Source organism: Mauremys mutica, chromosome 1 (assembly GCF_020497125.1).
Source record: "Mauremys mutica isolate MM-2020 ecotype Southern chromosome 1, ASM2049712v1, whole genome shotgun sequence".
NCBI lineage: Eukaryota > Metazoa > Chordata > Testudines > Geoemydidae > Mauremys > Mauremys mutica.
Genome location: NC_059072.1, coordinates 25,307,267 through 25,327,417, shown reverse-complemented (window position 1 = coordinate 25,327,417; position 20,151 = coordinate 25,307,267). Strand labels below are relative to the sequence as shown.

General features: G+C 41.5%; 1 protein-coding gene across 2 annotated transcripts in view; it reads left to right on the top strand.

Moving 5' to 3' along the window:
* The first annotated feature begins 174 nt into the window (after window positions 1-174).
* Window positions 175-20,151, top strand: part of PTPN12 (protein tyrosine phosphatase non-receptor type 12) — a 164,284-nt gene continuing 144,307 nt past the window's right edge. For both annotated transcript variants that reach the window (XM_044995073.1, XM_044995082.1), the window contains exon 1: window positions 175-284. In XM_044995073.1, coding sequence (XP_044851008.1) covers window positions 186-284 — 99 coding nt within the window. In that variant the 5' untranslated portion in view covers window positions 175-185. The remainder of the gene's footprint in view (window positions 285-20,151) is intronic.

Genomic DNA, 20,151 nt, shown 5'->3' with positions numbered 1-20,151 from the left:
GGAGGGGCGAGAGGCTGGGGCCAGGATGGAGAAGGCGGCCGGGCGGCGCTGAGCCGGAGGGAAGTTGTGTGAGGGGAGGCTTCGGCATTGGGGGAGGCAGGCGGCCTGAGAGAGCCGAGGCGGCGGCGGGGATCGTGTGGGGGCGGCCGGGGCTCGGGCTCCGGCTCCGCAGGGAGGCAGGCAGGATGGAGCAAGAGGAGATCCTGAGGAAATTCATCCAGCGCGTCCAGGCCATGAAGGACACAGACCACAATGGGGACGACAACTTCGCCAGCGACTTCATGGTGAGGGGGGTGGGAGCGCTCAGCTCCCGTCTGTGCCCGGGGGCAGGGGAGAGGGTCCCGTGTGCGCTGGGCAGGAGAAGCGGCTGGAGAGGAGACGGGTGGGGTGTGTATGGGGCGGGGGGAAGGTGTAACATCCCCCTGCGTGAGCTGCCATTGTAGCCCCCCAGCCCGTGTCCTAAGCTCTCCTGTTGTGTAACCCGGAGCCGGGACGTTCCACCGGCCCCGGTTTGGGGGAGCGGGCGCTGGCCTGCAGGAGCATGTCCCTCGTGCAAGGGCTGCTCTGGCGATCCCCAGCCCGAGCCCTTCTTTGGGAGGAGATCGGAGAGTGGATCCCCTTGAGTGCCTTCTCGCTAACCACGTCAGTCTGCTATTGTAGCTGCAGCCTAGGACCTCCTCTCCCGAACCCAGCCCCTTTCCTGAGGCGATAAGGAGGGTCCTGCGTACTCTAGGTGGGGGTGCTGTCTTGTTCCGTTCCATGATATGTCTTTGTGGCCTCTTCTGTCGGCGATAGTGGGGGTCATAATGGCAACTTTGGATAGTCTGGCATCTTCTGCCCTCAGGTATTTGTCGTTGTAACCCTCGTTTGATCCTTTCTGAGAAAATATGGTAGGTGTGTTCTTGGAGGCTAGCATCTTTCCCTCAACTCCCCCTCGCGCTGCAACCCCAGGCTGTATCCCTCATCCTCTCTCCCTTTGAGATCACTTCACCAACAGCCTTCCTGTAGCCTCTGGGTGTGTGCATGCAGGGGGAGAGGGGATATAATCTAGAACCAGGTTTATTCGTTTTTTTTATCTGGTTTTCCTTATTCTGACTATTAAAATGCTTGAAATGATTTGATCTACTGAGTGGGTGCTCTGAGCTGGGAACAGTAGTCCTGATTAGGTGGCTATGTCAGTGTGACTTTAAATGTTATTTAAACATTTAATATAGAAATATAATTTTAACCAGCTTTTGGGGTGGTGGGTTAGCAGACCACATGTACAATACGCTGCTGTAGCCTCTTGTATTACCCGGTGGGATTTAGAATAAAGATGTATTCTTAGTCTTTTTAGATCTCGTTTCGATAATGGTCTGGGAACAAAAAAATCTTGACGTAAATGTCACATCAGAATTGTCTGAAATGTGTGGAGGAGGCTGCGGATATTGTGCAAGCCTCAGGGGCATTGGGAGCACTTTCAGGTCTGAGGAATGGAAGAGGAAGTGGACTCTGGGAAGTAACTATTTTATACAGAGTGGGCAGGGCTGGGGTGGGAAACAAGAATACCATTTTACTGATCCTGGGCCACTGAAATAGCCATACAAATAGGGAAGGAAGGAGGAAACCACATGGTAAAATCGCCATTGATTTAAGAGGTGTAAATTCTTAATTTGCTTTTCTTTCCTTGAAAATTATATTAAGATGTTGCCTTAAATCTGTTGGACTACAGTCCTTTTAATCTGTTTAATTTAATCTTGAAAATGTGAGTAAAGGAACTCCTGTTTAACACACAGACTGACATCCAGTTACATTATGCTGGTAAGGCTGACCATTGTTCTAAGTAAAGGAAGAGTGTGTGTATGTATGTATGTCTATAACAGAAATGAAAAAATATATGTAAACTGAATGCTGTAAACAAGATTGGAATTAGCCTTTTTACAGAGCAAATATGTGACCATATAAGAACTACTGTATTTTATATTTGATCTGGCAGCCCAGAATTAAAGTTGCAGTATACTAAGATACCAACTTTAAAATACATATGTAGTAATGTTTTTACTTAATAACCTAAATGTTACTTGTAATAATAAGAGATTTGAAAACTTTTGTGTTGTGCATTTGACAGCACTCTGTATAATTAATGTTGCTATTTTCAGCTGTGTAATTGGTGATCTTCCTCTGTTTTTATGGAAGTTACACATAGCAGCAAGCATGGAAAACATTTATAAAAAAAAACCAACAAAACAGGAAAATATTATTGTAAAACCACAAATTTGCTGAGAACTGAAGGGCAGGTGTACTACCTGAAAGAACTCTCAGGACTTCAGGAGAGTGGGGCGTGGGAGAGGCTAGATTCAAAGTCCTTGATGTTCTTTTTAGCATTTTCTGTTCATAACTCAACTGCATGTTTCTATTTCTGAGGAAAAAAAGAACTTTGAATAATGTGTTAAAGGAGAGTTGGGGAGCCAGAATATTGTGGTTAAAGTATTATAGTACTATACGGAAGGACTTTTCTTTAATGACAGGTTTCAGAGTAGCAGCCGTGTTAGTCTGTATCTGTAAAAAGAACAGGAGTACTTGTGGCACCTTAGAGTACTTGTTTGTTAGTCTCTAAGGTGCCACAAGTACTCCTGTTCTTTTTTTCTTTAATGTTTATCTGTATGTTACACAAGCAGATGTAGAGGGGTCTGACCACAAGAATGCAAACTCTCTCTCTGTAAATAGTTTGTCATTGTATGGCAACTGCGTTTTTTTGCCACACCTATTTTATGTAGCCATATTAAAGCTTCTGTCTTTGAGATTTTGAGGGAATGGAGAAGGGTGAAGAGGAGGTGGTAAGAGAAACTAACGGGAGAAATAGTCTCTCCTCCTCTGCATCTTCTCTCCTTATCTTTAAAACTGAAGGAGTGATTTATTTTTTTGGGGTGGGGTGGGGGGAAGGCAGTGTCTTCACAGTTATGGACAGGAAGTACTGTTGCTGCTAAGCAGTGGCAAGTTGATGGAAAAGGAATTGCTGTTACTCATCACTCCTCTTCCAAGCCAAAGCAGAGTCTAAAAATAGAAGTGGAGTGGTGGATGAATGCAATTGAAAACAGTTCGTTCTTTTCATGTCTATCACAATCTAAGGGAAGAAATAAAAGTGGCCTATATTAGTTTATTCAATCAAGGTTAAAAAGACTCGCTACTTTATAGATAGGTGTCTGGGATTTGTTGGGAAGAGAAGTTAAGGAAGATGATGTGGATATATGGTAGATTTAACTAATAACCTACTAATCATCCTGCATGTATATAGACGTTAAAAGGCAAAAATGTTAATAAATTTGACAGCCTAATAATGCTGCTGCTGATACAACTGAAAACATATCCCACTTTGGAAGGATGAAACTAGAATGTAGTATGACTAATGGAACAGATAGGTGCAATATAGAACTGGAAGAGACCTCAAGAGGTCATCTAGTCCAGTCCCCTGCACTCAAGGCAGGACTAAGTATTATCTAGACCATCCCTGATAGGTGTTGTCCAACCTGCTCTTAAAAATCTCCAATGACGGAGATTCCACAACCTTCCTAGGCAATTTATTCCAGTGTTTAACCACTCTGACAGTTAAGAAGTTTTTCCTAATGTCCAACCTTAACTGCCCTTGCTGCAATTTAAGCCCATTGCTTCTTAATCTCCAAGGATAGGACAAGAACAATTTTTCTCCCTCCTCGTTACAGCCTTTATGTACTTAAAAACTGTTATCATGTCCCCTCTGTCTTCTCCTCTCCAGACTAAAACCCAATTTTCTCAATCTTCCCTCATAGGTCATGTTTTCTAGATCTTTAATAATTTTTGTTGCTTTTCTCTGGACTTTCTCCAATTTGTCCACATCTTTCCTGAAATGTGGCGCCCAGAACTAGACACAATACTCTAATTGAGGCCTAATCAGCGTGGAGTAGTGCGGAAGAATTAGTTCTCGTGTCTTGCTTACAATACTCCTACTAATACATCCCAGAATGATGTTTGCTTTTTTTTTCCAACAGTGTTACACTGTTGACTCATATTTAGCTTGTGATCCACTAAGACCCTCAGATCCCTTTCCGCAGTACTCCTTCCTAGGCAGTCATTTCCCATTTTGTATGTGTGCAACTGATTGTTCCTTCCTAAGTAGAGTACTTTGCATTTGTCCTTATTGAATTTCATCCTATTTACTTCAGACCATTTCTCCAGTTTGTCCAGATCATTTTGAATTTTAATCCTATCCTCCAAAGCATGTGCAACCCCTCCCAGCTTGGTATTGTCTGCAAACTTTCTAAGTGTATTCTCTATGCCATTATCTAAATCATTGGTGAAGATATTGAACAGAACCGGACCCAGAACTGATCATGGTAGGACCCCACTTGTTATGCCCTTCCAGCATGACTGTGAACCACTGATGATTACTCTCTGGGAACGATTTTCCAACCAGTTATGCAACCACCTTATAGTATAAATTAAATTTATAAATAAATTAATGGAGATATCCTATCTCCTAGAGCTGGAAGGGACCTTGAAAGGTCATCAAGTCCAGCCCCCTGCCTTCACTAACAGGACCAAGTACTGATTTTTGCCCCAGATCCCTAGTGGCTCCCTCAAGGATTGAGCTCACAACCCTGGGTTTAGCAGGCCAATGCTCAAACCACTGAGCTATCCCTCCCTGCCCATCTAGCTCCATCTAGGTTGTAGTTCCTTAGTCTGTTTTATGAGAAAGTCATGCAAAACAGTATCAAAAGCCTTATTAAAGTCAAGATATACTGCATCTACCACTCTTCCCCCCCGGCTTGTTACCCTGTCAAAGAAAGCTATCAGTTTGGTTTGACATGATTTGTTCTTGACAAATCCATGCTGACTGTTATTTTTCACCTTATTATCTTCTAGGTGTAGGAATGCAAGGAATACTTACAAGGTATGATATAATTCAGGCATCGTTGGCTAGTCTTCCACAAAGAGAACCAAATCCACTTGAACAGCAGTAAATTTGATTTTGATAATCATACTTCCAAGTACAAAAAGTCCCAGTACTTTATTAGGAGATTGCTTGTGAAGTGTTGCGTGTGTACAGTCTAGCTGTAAATGAACAGGTTACTCAGCATTGTTTGTTGAAAAGAGTAAGTGTGCTTGCTACTGTACAAACATAGAAAGTATGGATTCTACAAAGTGTGTGTGTATAGTGTGTGTGTATATATATATATATATATATAAGGTTGAAGGTCAAAGCTTTCTATGGCAGTGGTGTGAACAATATTTTGTGGGTTAACATTGAAAGACCTCAGGAAATAAGAATTTTGATTGGTTTTTGTACTTTTTTTTTTTTTCAGTTATGGCAGCAGTGTAAACAGATTTTCTATTGATTCCTTATGTAGTGCACTTGGCAAAGAGTGCGTTTGTTTAGCGTATCATTCATGCCATCAACTTAGATTACTATAACTGTAGGATCATTCAGTCTGACTCAAAATAACGGATGAAATATGAATGATGTGTGGCAGTTAGCACTCAGGCATTTGAGTAAGTCTCTTGCTAATTTATTGACAGATTTCAGAGTAGCAGCCGTGTTAGTCTCTATCTGCAAAAAGAACAGGAGTATTTGTGGCACCTTAGAGACTAACAAATTTTTATCTCTGGTAGAATCATAGAATATCAGGGTTGGAAGGGACCTCAGGAGGTCATCTAGTCCAACCCCCTGCTCAAAGCAGGACCAATCCCCAGACAGATTTTTGCCCCAGATACCTAAATGGCCCCATCAAGGATTGAACTCACAACCCTGGGTTTAGCAGGTCTATGCTCAAACCACTCAGCTCTCCCTCCCCCTTATTTGAGCATAAGGTTTTGTGGGCTACAGCCCACTTCATCAGATGCATAGAATGGAACAGATTTAAAGGTGGGCAATTTTGCAACAGAAAAGCTTCAAAAACAGATGCCAATGAGAAACTGCTGAACTTGAATTAATATGCAAACTAGATACCATTAATCTGGGCTTGAATAGAGACTGGGAGTGGCTGGGTCATTACACAAATTGAAACTATTTCCCCATGTTAAGTATCCTCACCTTTTTGTCAACTGTCTGAAATGGGTCATCTTGATTATCACTACAAACATATATTTTTTTTTTCCTGCTGATAATAGCTCATCTTAATTAATTAGCCTCTTAGAGTTGGTATGGCAACTTCCACCTTTTCATGTTTGTGTGTGTACGAACACACACACACACACACACACACACACATCTCTCTTCTTACTGTATGTTCCATTCTATGCATCTGATGAAGTGGGCTGTAGCCCACGAAAGCTTATGCTCAAATACATTTGTTAGTCTCTAAGGTGCCACAAATACGCCTGTTCTTTTTGCTAATCTATTGTTACAGTACTCTAGCAGAATTGTTAAAGGTGTCGGATGTACAAAAATAACAGTTATGATTATCTGGATAAAACAGCACTTACACATGACAGATGTTTTACTTTTAGGCCCTGATTCGGCAATGAGTTCTGCGCAGGTAGGCCCACTTATATGCACAGAGTTCCTTGCAGTGAACATTCGTTTGTAGATTCACGGTAGAAAAATCACCCTAGTTTTGATTCTCTGAATTTATGAAAATAAGCGCAAGTGAAACAGACTGTCTAAATAATCAAACTTGTACAAAATTTTCCCTTAATACAGGGATCTGTATGTAGTTACAAGATAAATTATACATCCCATGCAGTTTCATATTTTTTGTACTGTGAAATTAGATCAATACTACAACTAATAGAAATAGCTTATCTTCAATGTAGGGTCAAATTCAGGACTTCCTAGCAGCTTGTGCAACCCAGTTGATTACGAGATTGCTCAGATTGCAAGTTAATGAAAAATTTGGCATGTTATCTTAAGAAAGAAGTATTAAATGGACTGTTGATTTGAAATCAAGACAATAAAACATTTTTTAGCTTCTGGTGCTACACCGGCCTCTTAGTCGCCTTGCCATTTTCTGTGTTCACAATCATCTGTTCCTATTCTTAAATGTCTTTTTCTTCCCTATTGCTTTGTGAAATACCATATAAACAAAAGGAGAAAGTTACTGACTATCTAGGGTAACAGTGAAATAGGCTATATACAGATCTCCACCTAGAATTGAAAGACTTTCTTCCAACTTTAGATATTACTCTTTAGAAAAGTAGACAAAACATTGTTAGACAGAAGTAATATTTTGATGTCCTAACAAGTCACAATGAAAGAATACTCAAATACATTAATAAAGATTATGTGCATTGATAAACTAATTCAGTTTAAATATAGTAGAATCCTTATTTTACAAACTGGGGAATAAGGAGTTCATAAAATAAAGAAGTTATAAAACTGAAAATAATTGCAGAAGGTATGATTTATAAGTTTCAGCATGTTGCACTGCATCACTTTCTTCTTGGCCTTCAACCCATTGCACACTGATTTCCAGTGTACTGAAGGCATTGGAATGTGAAGGGATGTTAACTTGTCCTTCATCAATATCACTTTAGTTATGTGATCTCCATCCCACTTCCACCCTGTCAGGGAGAAATGATTCATATAATGTTTGTCTGTAAGATTGGTGTTTGTGAAATTGAGGTTCTACTGTACTGTGTAAGTTCCATAACAGAAGAAAATAATGCAAGTGATCTGCTATAAATAACAGTATGGCAACACTTTTCTGGAAAGACTGTCTCAATATTAATTTGCATCTATTGTGAACTTTTTGGTACCAGATACAACTGATGATCCTCTCAACTGTGTTTTTCAAATTAAGCATGCAGTTATGTAGTTTGGAAGCGTACCAGAAAAGAGTTAGAAGTTTATCTTTTGGACACAAACTACTCATAACTGTTCTGTTTAAACAAAGAAGTAGTTGACTATTTTTTTTTAATTCTTTCCTTAAGAATATGAGAAATGACAAATTCAAGGATTCATTCAATTCCTTCTGAGCAGGTTTCACATTAATAACACTTAGGGTTAAATATAAATACACAAAGCTGCTTCTCTGTTTTTCTCAAGTGGACTTGCATAAGCAACATATTGAATTTTCAACAGAATTAACTTTAACCTGTTTAGAAGGCTTTAGCAGAGAGAAGATGCTAAAAAACAGATTCATGACTTTTATCCTTTGTGCTTTACCTAAGAATGGTTAACACATTTTCTATATCTAGTGATATGTCAAAATCAGATGTGACCAAACATTGTAACTGTCTTGATACTAACAAAGGATTCAAACTTGTAAGGTGCTGAGCACTTTCATCTCCCTCTGAGTTCAATGAAAATTGAAGGCATTCATTACCTTGCAGGAACTGACCCATAATTATAATACATAACTGATCATTTTAACAAAACTTCACTCTTACAGTTCTTCTAGTAAGCCACATGCAGTTTTATTATTTGTAAGTGTACATCAAGTGTGTCTAAACTTGGAGGGCCAAAAATGGACCTACTTTGACCCATATTGAAGGACTTGCCTTCAACATTTCCTCACATACATATTCCTGTTTGGCGGTTAGGCAAAGTGTCTATTTCGGGCCTTTCCTAAGACTATGTAAATACGCCATCCCATGTAATCTTACTAGGCTTAGTATGTCTCATAAAAGAGAGAAGTGTCCTGTTGAGATAGGTTGGATACTTCTATGAATTGCATTTTAGTATTTAAACATGACTTCTGTTACTAATTTTTTTTTTAAATAACATTTCTGTCAAAACTCTTTCCAGTCTGACCTGCCTTTTGGTTGTAATTCAGCTAAAGTTCCATTATGAAATTTTTTTAATAGGAAAGGCCAGTCATAACATGAGCAGTTGTAAGGGTCTCTTTATTAGAAATGTTAATAAACTTTTACTTCTGTCTGGAACAATATGATTGAATAATAGCTTCAATAACTCTTATGTTAGGGGCATCAGAAGCTTTGTGGAATGGTATTTTTTTAAATGTTGGCTATAAAAATATAATAATCAGTGGACAGCTTTCAGTTTCAGTCAAATTAGAAGGAAATCATTGCTGTGACTATTGTTTCAAATGTGTGCAGATGTGACTTTTGAGGGGGGGCTGGGTGACAAGCAGCCAGAAAGCTGCTGTGGTGGACCCCACTTATCTTTTGTGTTTTATACTGCATAAAATCATTAAGCAAGATTTAATTTAACATGATGTTACCATGTGAAATCTTGTGATCGCTGGTCAAAACTGTGTAATAGCTATTTAAGGCAAGAAGAAAAACAGCAGCAGATCTCACGGTACTTAAAGGTTTTTATTACACAAATGATACAAGAATATATTCTCTGTGTTTTAAATCTTTAAAGAAAGTGGGAAAGTCTAACACACACACCCCCCATACTAAGGTTTTGCTCTTGGTGAACAAGTTTTGTGATATTACTAATTTTGCTGCATCAATGACAACATGTAGAATGATCTGGCAGTAAGTGACATACCAGCAGATTTAAGTAGATCATCTCAGATGTAAGAGAAATATACAATATTCCCTGTGGCCCCAGTCAAGCAAGGTGCTTTAGCATATGCTTAATTTTAATCACATGCTAAGTGTCTTGCTGGATTGCAGCCTATGGTGAGTAATGTCAGTGGCTACAATTCAGCAACTTTTATATAGCTTTACCACATTGTCGCAGAAATAAACTATCAGGATCAGTTTGTAGACCTTATTTTTCTTGCAATAAATGTCAAGTCATAATCCTGGCAAACTGTATAATTGAGGATTACTTAATCTGAACATTAATTTGTGAAATATGTACAATTTAACCTACTTTTGAGTAGTGCTTATAGCTGTGCTAATGTTGGGGGGGGGAAATAAATGTACCTCATAGTTAACAAGGTAAGCGACAAACTAAGCACACAGTAATAAAAAAAAGTAATAGGTCCATTAATATGTCACTAACGGAACTCTTGTTGAACTTATTTTTTCGCTTCTTGGTATCTTCTTTTCATCTAGGATTGATGGGTGCTGAGGTGCAAAGCGGTGGAGATTGTACTGCTTCAGTTTGTGCTTCACATGTTATGTGGATGGGGAATCATGATACTGAGGAAAAAATAGTAGTAATGCCTGACTTGGTGCAGTCATTCTAGGTCGGGGTTCTCAGACTTTTGTACTGATGAATCCTTTCACACAGCAAGCCTCTGAGTGCGACGACCCCCGCCCCCATACATTTAAAACACTTTTATAATAGTGTTGAATATATTTTTTAAATGCTGGAGGCAAAGCAGGGTTTGGGGTGGAGGCTGACAGCTCACGACCCCCCATGTAATAACCTCGTGACCCCCTGAGGGTTCCCGACCCCCGGTTTGAGAGCCCCTGTTCTAGGTTGTTCAGATAAGGAAAAAGTGAATGTAAGGGAAAGGCAAAATGGCAGCAGTAGCCTGAGTACATGTTTGCAGAACTCCACTATAATTTGATTTCAACTCATGTTCTTCTTGGTTTTCTCCTGAAGTAGCCTGGCATGCTGAATGTCTCTGGGATTTGTGTATGGTAATTGCCACTTTTGTCTTTGAGGGAATTTTTGAGCTGGAAGTTAGCCAGTACTGTTAGTAGAAAGAGAAAGTATGTTTAAACAGGCAAAAAGACAAACTAAACCACCAAACTTTTCAATAGCAACAAGCTTTGTTAAGCAGGGGAAGGGACAGATGGTGATCTGGCTTGGGAGACTTGTTGCCCCGACTCTCTACCCTGTTTGTGCTATGAATTGATCTCATTACTTCCTTAAAGATAATTTTATTTGTGGTAAGCAAGTTATGAGGTGGAGGGAAGTATGGCATGGCTTATAGGACAAATTATTGTGATGGGGAAAACTCTCGCTGAAAGTAAACCCCAAATGAGTTGAGTCATCAGTTATAAAATGAAGGGACCCAATGTGGTCAACAGCTGAATATATAAGAAGAGTGGAGAACAATATGAAATGACATAACCTAGGAGTAGGAGTGCCAGGGTGGATTTGATTTAAATCAATTGATTTAAATCCCTAGTGAGGAAGACTCTATTTTAATCATGGATTTCTACATAAAATTGCATTCTTGTTGGTTGTTATACCCTTAATACATATTCTTCACAACTCAGAGATAGGTGTAACCTTCATTTTTTAGAAGGTATACACTATACATTTTTTAAATGAGTTATTTTGAAAACTTCAGATTAGTTTTACAGCTACACCTTTGCCCCGATATAACGTGGTTGTGGGGAGCCAAAAATCCCTACAGCGTTATAAGTGAAACGCCGTTATATCGGGGTGGCGGTGGCAGAGCTGCAGCGGTGATTTAAAGAGCCTGGGGCTCCGGCCACTGGGAGCCCCAGACCCTTTAAATCGCCGGCGAGCCCTTCTTCCGCAGCCCCGGGGTAGCAGCAGCAGGGCTCCAGTGGTGATTTAAAGAGCTCTGGGCTCCGGCCGCTGTGGGGAGCCTGGGCCCTTTAAATCACCAGCCCAGCCCCACTGCCGGAGCCCCAGGGTAGCGGCGGCAGGCCTCTGGCGGTGATTTAAAAGGCCCTGGGCTCCCTGTAGCAGCTGGAGCGCTGGACCCTTTAAAGCACCACCAGAGCCCTGCTGCTACCACACTTTATGTGAACCTGTGTTATATCGGGTTGCGTTATAGCGGTGTAGAGGGGTATATAAGAAAATGAATGTATGTTTGTTTGGTTATTTCATTTGCCAAAGGTAAATGAAGCAGATAGTTCACCTCCCAGTGACTTCATAAATATCTCCAGTTCAACTGGTTAATCATTACTATTTGGAGGATTTTCTTCCCATGCTGTATTAGGAGGAGAACATCACCAGACAGATATTTAAATTGTTTTAGTTAACTAAAACAACAACGTTGCGTATTGTGGAGCTTTTTCTTCAGCAGCAAACATATAATTTAACAAAACAAGCATATGAATTTTTGAATTTAGTTAAACATTCAAGTTTTTAAAAAATCAGGTTTCTTAAAATTAACTAAAATAGTTAAATGAAATATTAAAAAAAAATAAAAAAAATCGACTGTCAGCCAGGCCAGCATGAGAAACTTAAAATATTGGCATCTTTGCAGCTAACTCGGTCATCTTCACCTTCGTTTTCCTGTTTGTTCATAACCTGGAAAAGAAAAACAAGCTTTCCTGCTTTTTCAGGTCCCAAACGATTTCTCAGTTTCTCTGAATCCAAGTGCTAAGTGACTTCCACCAGTTCACTGGTTTGACTTTCTTTAAAACATCAGCAGCAAACATTTCTTGAACGGTTCTTACTCCCAAACTGGGTTTCTTTTAATGCCTGCTGCCATTATAGGTTTTCCCTACTAGTAAGAGAATGATATGGTAGATCTCAAATCAATGAAGGCTACACTCGGAAAGACCTCAAGACTTATGGAATATGCTGCTCAAACAGTTTTATTTTTGTTTCTACTGCCTGTCCCTCCCTTCTCACATTTATCTCCAGACTTCTCCTAGTCCAGATCTATTCCGCCCCCAACAATCTCCTACACATTGAACTTTTTGAAAATTTGCACCCTTAGCAAAGGGTAAGGGATTGACTCTGTGTACACAAATTTGCAGAGGGACAATGGAGTTGAAGTTTATTATAGAGGTGAGAAATATTATTTATTTGAAAACATTTTTGCTATTAACAAGTATGTCATCTCTGGAGACACAAACCCACAGTTTGAGAACTGCAAAACTAAGTATCTCTGATGGTATCTTCTAGCCTGAGCACTGAGTCCCATTGGGTAGATAGAAAGATTAACCTAAATAATCTATACATAAGACCCTAGAATGCCATAAGATTGTTGCCTAATCCATGAACTACTGGAACTCATTTACAAAACTTTTCTTAAACGTTACAGGAATATATTGTCTCATACTATAGAATTATATTTTATAATCCCCATAGCTCAAATACATCTCATCATGGAATAGTTTTAATTAAGATAGGTTTTTTCCTTAAAAAGCATTTTATCCAAAAATCTTTTACTTTGATTTTTATCCACCCTGAGGAGTGCCAAATGGGACAGAAAGGCACAGAAATATGTGTGCTTCTTTCATCCAAGAGGAAACTTTTAGGTATGCTGGGCTAGTAGGCATATGTCTTTTTGGAAGGGAAAAAAAAAGAGTGATTGGCAAAACTCGCTGGTTGTAGGGCCAAATTCTGCTGCTTCTGATTTACCCCCCCCCAAATCAGGAGTCAGTATTTTCGAAGGGGTTTTACTGGTATTCAGAACTGCCTCTAGGGAAGGAAGGTTATATTATAGTTCTTTCAAAATTTCTTTGCTGTATTTCCCCTGATTGTTTGGGCTGCATGGATTAGACAGTAAACATCAACTGCATTGATACTGGTTTTTTCTAGAACAAACACAAGAATAGGAAGAACAGGTTAGATGGGTTTCTTCAGGGGCGGCTCCAGACATTTCGCTGCCCCAAGCAGGAGGGCATGCTGCGGGAGGCGCTCTGCCGGTCGCCGGTCCTGCGGCTCCAGTGGACCTCCCGCAGGCGTGCCTGCAGAGGGTCCGCTGGTCCCGGAGCTCCACCAAAGCCGCGGGACCAGCGGACCCTCCGCAGGCATGCCACAGGAGGTCTTGACATGCTGGGATCTGGAACAGCCCCTGGGTTTCTTCCATGTTGGGAATGGGGCATGGAAGAAGACAGTGTAGGAAGCTTGCATTGCTACTTCCTGTGCTGTCTTTGTGAACAAGCAGGACCTCAGTCTCAACGGATGTTGTTCACATAAAATGCCAGATCACATAAAATACACCAGAAAATACTGAAACAGGGTATCTAATTCAAATTTAATGCTCAGTTTTTAAATTTGTACCTGAAACCTGGGGGTACTTGTGGAAAGGCCCTTGTAACTGATACAAGGATGTACTGTTAATGTGTATTTTTTACTAGTGTGGGACAGAATCTGGATGCTAGATGATCTTACCCTTATCAAACAGGACATTTTTTTTGTTGCATCCTCTTGTTCACTATCCTAATCAGTATTCATTTGATTTAAAATTTCAAAAGATGCCAGAAAAAGCAGAGATTGGACATAGTGTTTTTTTAAAAAAGGGCAGGGGTGGGGGGAAGGTTGCAGATACTGCCTGTTGCTGCATCCCTGGCTAGCTCATTGTTAAACTCGGGCTTCTGAAATGTTCTTGTTCAGTGTAGGGAATTGAATTTAGTGCCTTCATTAGCAGTGGCTCTGATAATCCTGAAAAGTGCTTGATCTGGATGAGCTGAAGAATGAGGAGACCAGTTGGTAGAAATTGAACTTGACCACGTAATTTATAAGCCCTCTCAGGCAGGGGCTATTTTCTTTTATTTTTGTTCAGTTTCTAGCACAGTGAGGCACTGATTCTTTTTACAAATATATATATTAAAAAAAAAAATGCTTATGATACGATTATCAGGAAAGAACTTGACAAGCAGTTGGGCTGCCTAAAAATGTACCGAGCTCTTACTATCCCTAACACTAAAACCTTGTCTATCGGGGAAATAACCTCTGCTTCCACACCCAGTTTGAAAGAACAAAACAGTACAGATCTTTAAGTACTGTTACAAGTTGATTTATATTTAATTGTATTTAAAAACGGATGTAGGTCTTCATCTGTTACCTCCTAAAAGGAAGAATAAAATGTGAGGGAGAGAAAGGGAATACACACACTCAGGCCATGGTTTATCACAGGAAAGAAGGCAGAAAAAGAATGAAGTGAAAAAAGGTATCTATTAGAGGTACCATTTATCTCATATATTGTATGCTTTGAGTTGCAAACCATTTTTGCATCTCCTAAGTCAGTTGTGAGAGGTCTTTCCTTGCATGTGCTGATGCTTTCAGTGTTTGTTTCATGCAGTGACATCTATTTGTCACACATGAGGGTGATGTGTAGCTGCTCTTTACTTGTCTGTCCGCAGACATATGAAAACCCCATCTGCTTGGGATGATTGGACCAAGAGCAGTTCTTTTACCTTGCCTCTTGGCAGTGCAGTACCCCCCTCCATCCCCTCAGTTGCCATGGAGCACCTTCTGGGATTAAGATGCAGGGACTTCTGTTGTTGTTCTGAATAATTCATTTAGAAGAACTGATAGGCTGAGGAGAAAGCAAAGAGCTGCCTGCATAAATGGCATTTGCTTGTTCATGTGCTTTCCCATTGGTGATGGACTTTGTTAGCCAATAATTGAATAGCCTTGATGTTGTGGCACTAGTTGAAGTGAGATTCAGAGGCTCATTGGTCACTTTTTCTGGAGTTACTAGCTTTACTCTGATATATTTGCATTTAGATGAGTAGGATCTGGGGCTGATTGGCCTGGTTAATAGGGTGGTATTGCCATCTGTCTGTTCAGTTGCTGCTGTAGTCTGACTTCTCTATGGCCTGGAAGTCATAAGAATGGCACTGCTGACCAGTAGCTATCTAGTCCAGTATTCTGTCTTCCAACAATGGCCAGTGCCAGATGCTTCAGAGGAAGTGAAAAGAACAGGGCAATTACCGAGTGATCCATCCCTTGTAGTCCAGTCTCATTTTCTGGCAGTCAGAGGGGCAGAGCATTGGTTTGTGTCCCTGACCATCTTGGTTAATAGCCATTGATGGACCTATCCTCCATGAATTTATCTAATTGATTTTGTGAACCCAGTTATACTTCTGGCCTTCAGAACATCCCCTAGCAATGAGTTCCACAAGTTGACTGTGTGTTGTGTGACGAAGTGTTTACTTATGTATGTTTGAAACCTGCTGCCTATTAATATTATTGGGTGTTTTGTGAAGGGGTAAATAACACTTCCATATTCACTTTCTCCACACCGATTTGTGATTTTATAGACCTTAGTCATATCCCTCCTTTGCTGCTTTTCTAAGTTGAACAGTCCCAGTCTTTAGTCTCACCTAATTTGGAAGCTGTTCCATACTCCTAATAATTTTTTGTTGCTCTTCTCTGTACTTCTAACAATTCTAATGTCCTATTTGAGACAGGACAACCAGAATTGCATGCGGTGTTCAAGGTATGGGTATACGGTGGATTTATATCAGGGGTCGGCAACCTTTCAGAAGTGGTGTGCCGAGTCTTCATTTATTTCCTCTAATTTAAGATTTCGCGTGCTGGTAATACATTTTAACGTTTTTAGAAGGTCTCTTTCTATAAGTCTATATTATATAACTAAACTATTGTATGTAAAGTAAACAAGGTTTCCAAAATGTTTAAGAAGCGTCATTTAAAATTAAATTAAAATGCTGATCTTATGCCGCCAGCCTGCTCAGCTTGCTGCCAGCCTGGGGTTCTGTTCACCTAGCTCGGCAGCGGGCTGAGCAGGGCCTGCGGCCGGGACCCCAGACTGGGGGGGGGGGGTTTCAGGGCAGAGGGCTGCGGTGTGTGTGTGTGTGGGGGGGGGGGTGTAGGGCAGAAGGCTGGGTGTGTGTGTGGGGGGGTTAAGGGTCAGGGCTGGGGTTGTGGGGAGGTGCAGGGCAGAAGGCTGGGTGTAGGGGGGGGTTCAAGGGTCAGGGCAGAGGGCTGGGAGCATGGGGGGTGCCGGGCAGAATACTGAGTGTGTGTGTGTGGGGGGTCAGGGCAGAGGGCTGGGGTGCTCGGCTCGTGGGGGTGCTTCCAGCCCCCTGCCCTGAGTGGCTCAAGGCAGGGGGCTGGAAGGGATATGCCCTGTTCCACCCCCTTCCTCAAGGCTCCGTCCCTACTTCTCTCTGAGTCCTCTATGGAACTGTGTACATGCTGCCGCTCTTCCCCCTCCCCCTTGCTAGGGCCATCAGCTGATTGGCGCAGGGAAGGAGAGGGGGCGGGGCAGGAAAGCACCACACTGGGGGAAGAAGCAGGGGACGGGGAAGCTTGGCTGCCACAGAACCAAGCTTCTGCCTCCTGCCCCCGCAAGGGAGAGCGGTGAGCAGCGGGGCTGAGTTAGGCTGGGGGCCGAGACTGCGGCAGGCAGCTGCGTGCTGCACAAAATCGGCTCGCATGCCATGTTTGGCATGCATGCCATAGGTTGCCAACCCCTGATTTATATAGTCGCATTATATTTTCCATCTTCTTATTATCCCTTTCCTACTGGTTCTTAGCATTCTGTTAGCCTTTTTGACTGTCATTGCATGTTGACCAGATGTTTTTGGAGAGCTATCCATGATGATTCCAAGATTCTTGAATGATAATAGCTAATTTAGAGCCCATCATTTTGTATATATAGTTACTTTGTACTTATCAACATTAAATTCCATCTGCTGTTTTGTTGCCCAGTCACCCAGTTTTGTGAAATCCCTTCTTTAACTCTTCTCAGTCAGCTTTGGATTTAACTATCCTGAGTGACTTAGGGCTTGTCTACACTGGCTATTTACAGTGCTGCAACTTTCTCACTCGGGTATGAAAAAACACCCCCCTGAGCTCAGCAAGTTTCAGCGCTGTAAAGCACCAGTGTAGACGGTGCACTAGCGCTGGTAGCTATGCCCCTTGTGAAGGTGGTGGTTTTCGTTTTTTTTGTTGTCTTTTTTTCTTCAAAGAGTACTGGAAGAGCTCTCTCCCAGTGCTGTACCTAGGGTGACCAGACAGCAAATGTGAAAAATCAGGACAGAGGGTGGGGGATAATAGGAGCCTATATAAGAAAAAGATCCAAAAATCGGGACTGTCCCTATAAAATTGGAATATCTGGTCACCCTAGCTGTACCGTGACCACATAAGCCATGTTAAAGCGCTGCCACAGCAGCACTTTAGCATTGCTAGTGTAGACTAGCCCTTAGTATCATCTGTTAACTTTGCCACCTCGTTATTCACCGCTTTTCCAGATCATTTATGAATGTGTTGAGCAGCTCAGGTCCTAGTACAGATCCTTGAAAGATGTAAACAGCAGTGTCTCCCCATTGTGAAAACTGACCATTTATTCCTTCTCTTTGTTTCCTATCTTTTTAACCAGTTATTGATCCGGGACCTCCCCTTTTAGCCCACGGCTGTTTACTTTGCTTAAGAGCCTTTGTCATGGGTGCAAGGGGCTTGATTCTCACTGGGTTTTGCTAAAAAGATAGATTGGAGAGGATAGGGCTTGCCTTGGTTTCATAACTGTCTTTTTTTAATGCTTGGTGACCATTGAGGTGTGCTTGGCCAGAGAAAGCACTCTCCAGTCCCTGACTTCTAGAGGAGCCATTGTTTTTCATCTTTCTCTCCCTCCCCCCTTGGCCCCCCAAATCTGATGTCCTCTTCTTAGGGAGTTTCTGTCGTTTTGTTTGTTTACTCACATCAGGTTGACCAAGCTGTTTCACTTCAGTGATTTTCCCCCCCCAGTCCTACTGGAAGTCTGCAGCTGCTTTTGCTACTGAAACTGACATCCTCTCTCTGCAGTTGTTGGACAGGCCCCCTCCGTATTTCTGGCAGTCACTTTCTCCGCATGCCACTTGGTATCTGCAGAGTACTTTCATGAGGACTGTTGTGCCAGAAGTGAATTCCACCCCCCCCCTTATTTTTATTCTGTGGGTGCGATTACTGTGCAAACAGGCAGGTGGCTGTACTGGAGACGTTTAGTAGACATTCCTTTCTGACCATGAGTACAGACCATTTCCTGGTGTTTGTGTCAAAGTGCTGCATAATCCTTCGATCACAGATCTCCCTGATGCTTACTGGAGGACTCATTTATCCATTGAAGGCTGTGTGCTCCTGGCTTGGGGGACACTATACAGCCTTTTCTCCCTAGGCACTCAAGTGACTTCCATAGTAGATTTTTGTGTGGCATTGTAGTGACGAATCATTTTGGGAACCACATTGTCTGTCTGGGCAGTACCCCCTTCTGTCTTCTGCTTTGTATATGTTTCACTTTTAATTTGCCCTCATTTGAATTTTTCCACTCCCCTGGCTTTTCCATGTTTTGGGGTATGGTTCTCCCCTTCTCTTCCCCCCTCCCCCCCAAACAGGGCAACAAGGTATAATGCTTGGACATAGCCTGTTCCTTTGTTGTCCAACTTTTATTTATTTTGATATATTTGCTCTAACCCAGTTAAAATTTTTATTTTTATATGTAGAGCAAATTAGCAGTTCTGAAATCTCATAATGGGAGAGAAATTGGCAGGTTGTGAAGGGTTTGTGCTTGTTTTTCTGTGTGACTGTGGTCACGGCTTCATACTTTCTGTAAGTTGACTAAATCATTTGGACACATTGTGATTGACTTGACCTGGTGTGTTTAATATTTTGAGTGAAATTGGTGGCAGAAAAACATTAGTGATCCATGTATAGTGCTGGAACATTATTTTATCTATTTGTCTTTGTGTGCAACTTCATAATGTATAGCTTATATAAGTCCATTTGATGTGTTTTATGTCTCACATATGGTGTTAAAGGTTTTTATTTCTTATTTTCTGTGTAATTATTTGAATGTTGTCTCTCCTACCTGAATATTCTACTTCTCTTTTCTCACTATCCCATTTAATCTCTATCACCCTTTCATATATAAGACTTGAAAATTTTACCAGGCAACTAATAGCTGGAAGACTAAAGTGGAATGAGCTCCAAAGAGAGACTCTTTCCCCCCCTCCCCCCCAAAAAGGGGGGCAGAACTAAACCCAAAATGCTGGGAAAGTGAAACTGCTGGGATTTGTACTAGAGTGCTGTCCCTGAACCCTGCTCAGAGCAATAAGTTTCACAACCTCTGGCAGGTGTCATAGGTGCCAAATTTGAAGTCTCCTAAGCTCTCTGGCTACTAGAAAGGAAATGAATATTATTCCTCCTGTTGCTTTCCTTCTACCCGGAGCCCTCCTGGCTGCTATATGGGGGTTGTTGTATTTGGGTGCCTGCTAACCTAGCACTTCTTCGATCTGTGTTTTGGGTAATCCATCCTCCCTAGTGAATACCAGCATTACCTGCATCTGATGTTGCTCAGAGGCTTCCCAAAGCTGCAGCAAGGTAAGTAAACCTGTTTTACGGTTGCTTGTAGGTTTCCCAAAAGTCAGAAGAGAAAACTGACAAAACTGGTTTTTACTCTGTTATGGAGACATGGATAGTGACCCATAGTCAAGGTGTATCATAGGTGGGTTTTTTTAACCTCTGACAAGACCTTAAAGCCTCTCTGGAGCTGATGTGTATGTTTGCTTAAATAAAGGGGCTATAGAAAGTACACTTGGAGAGGTATGCAAAGTTTTTTGAACGTGTATTGATCACTGGCAAGCCCTCTCAGGAGTGGGAAGAAGTAAGCTGCCAAATACTACTTCAGAAACTTTGTATGGTTGTAGCAGCAAAGAATCACCAAATGT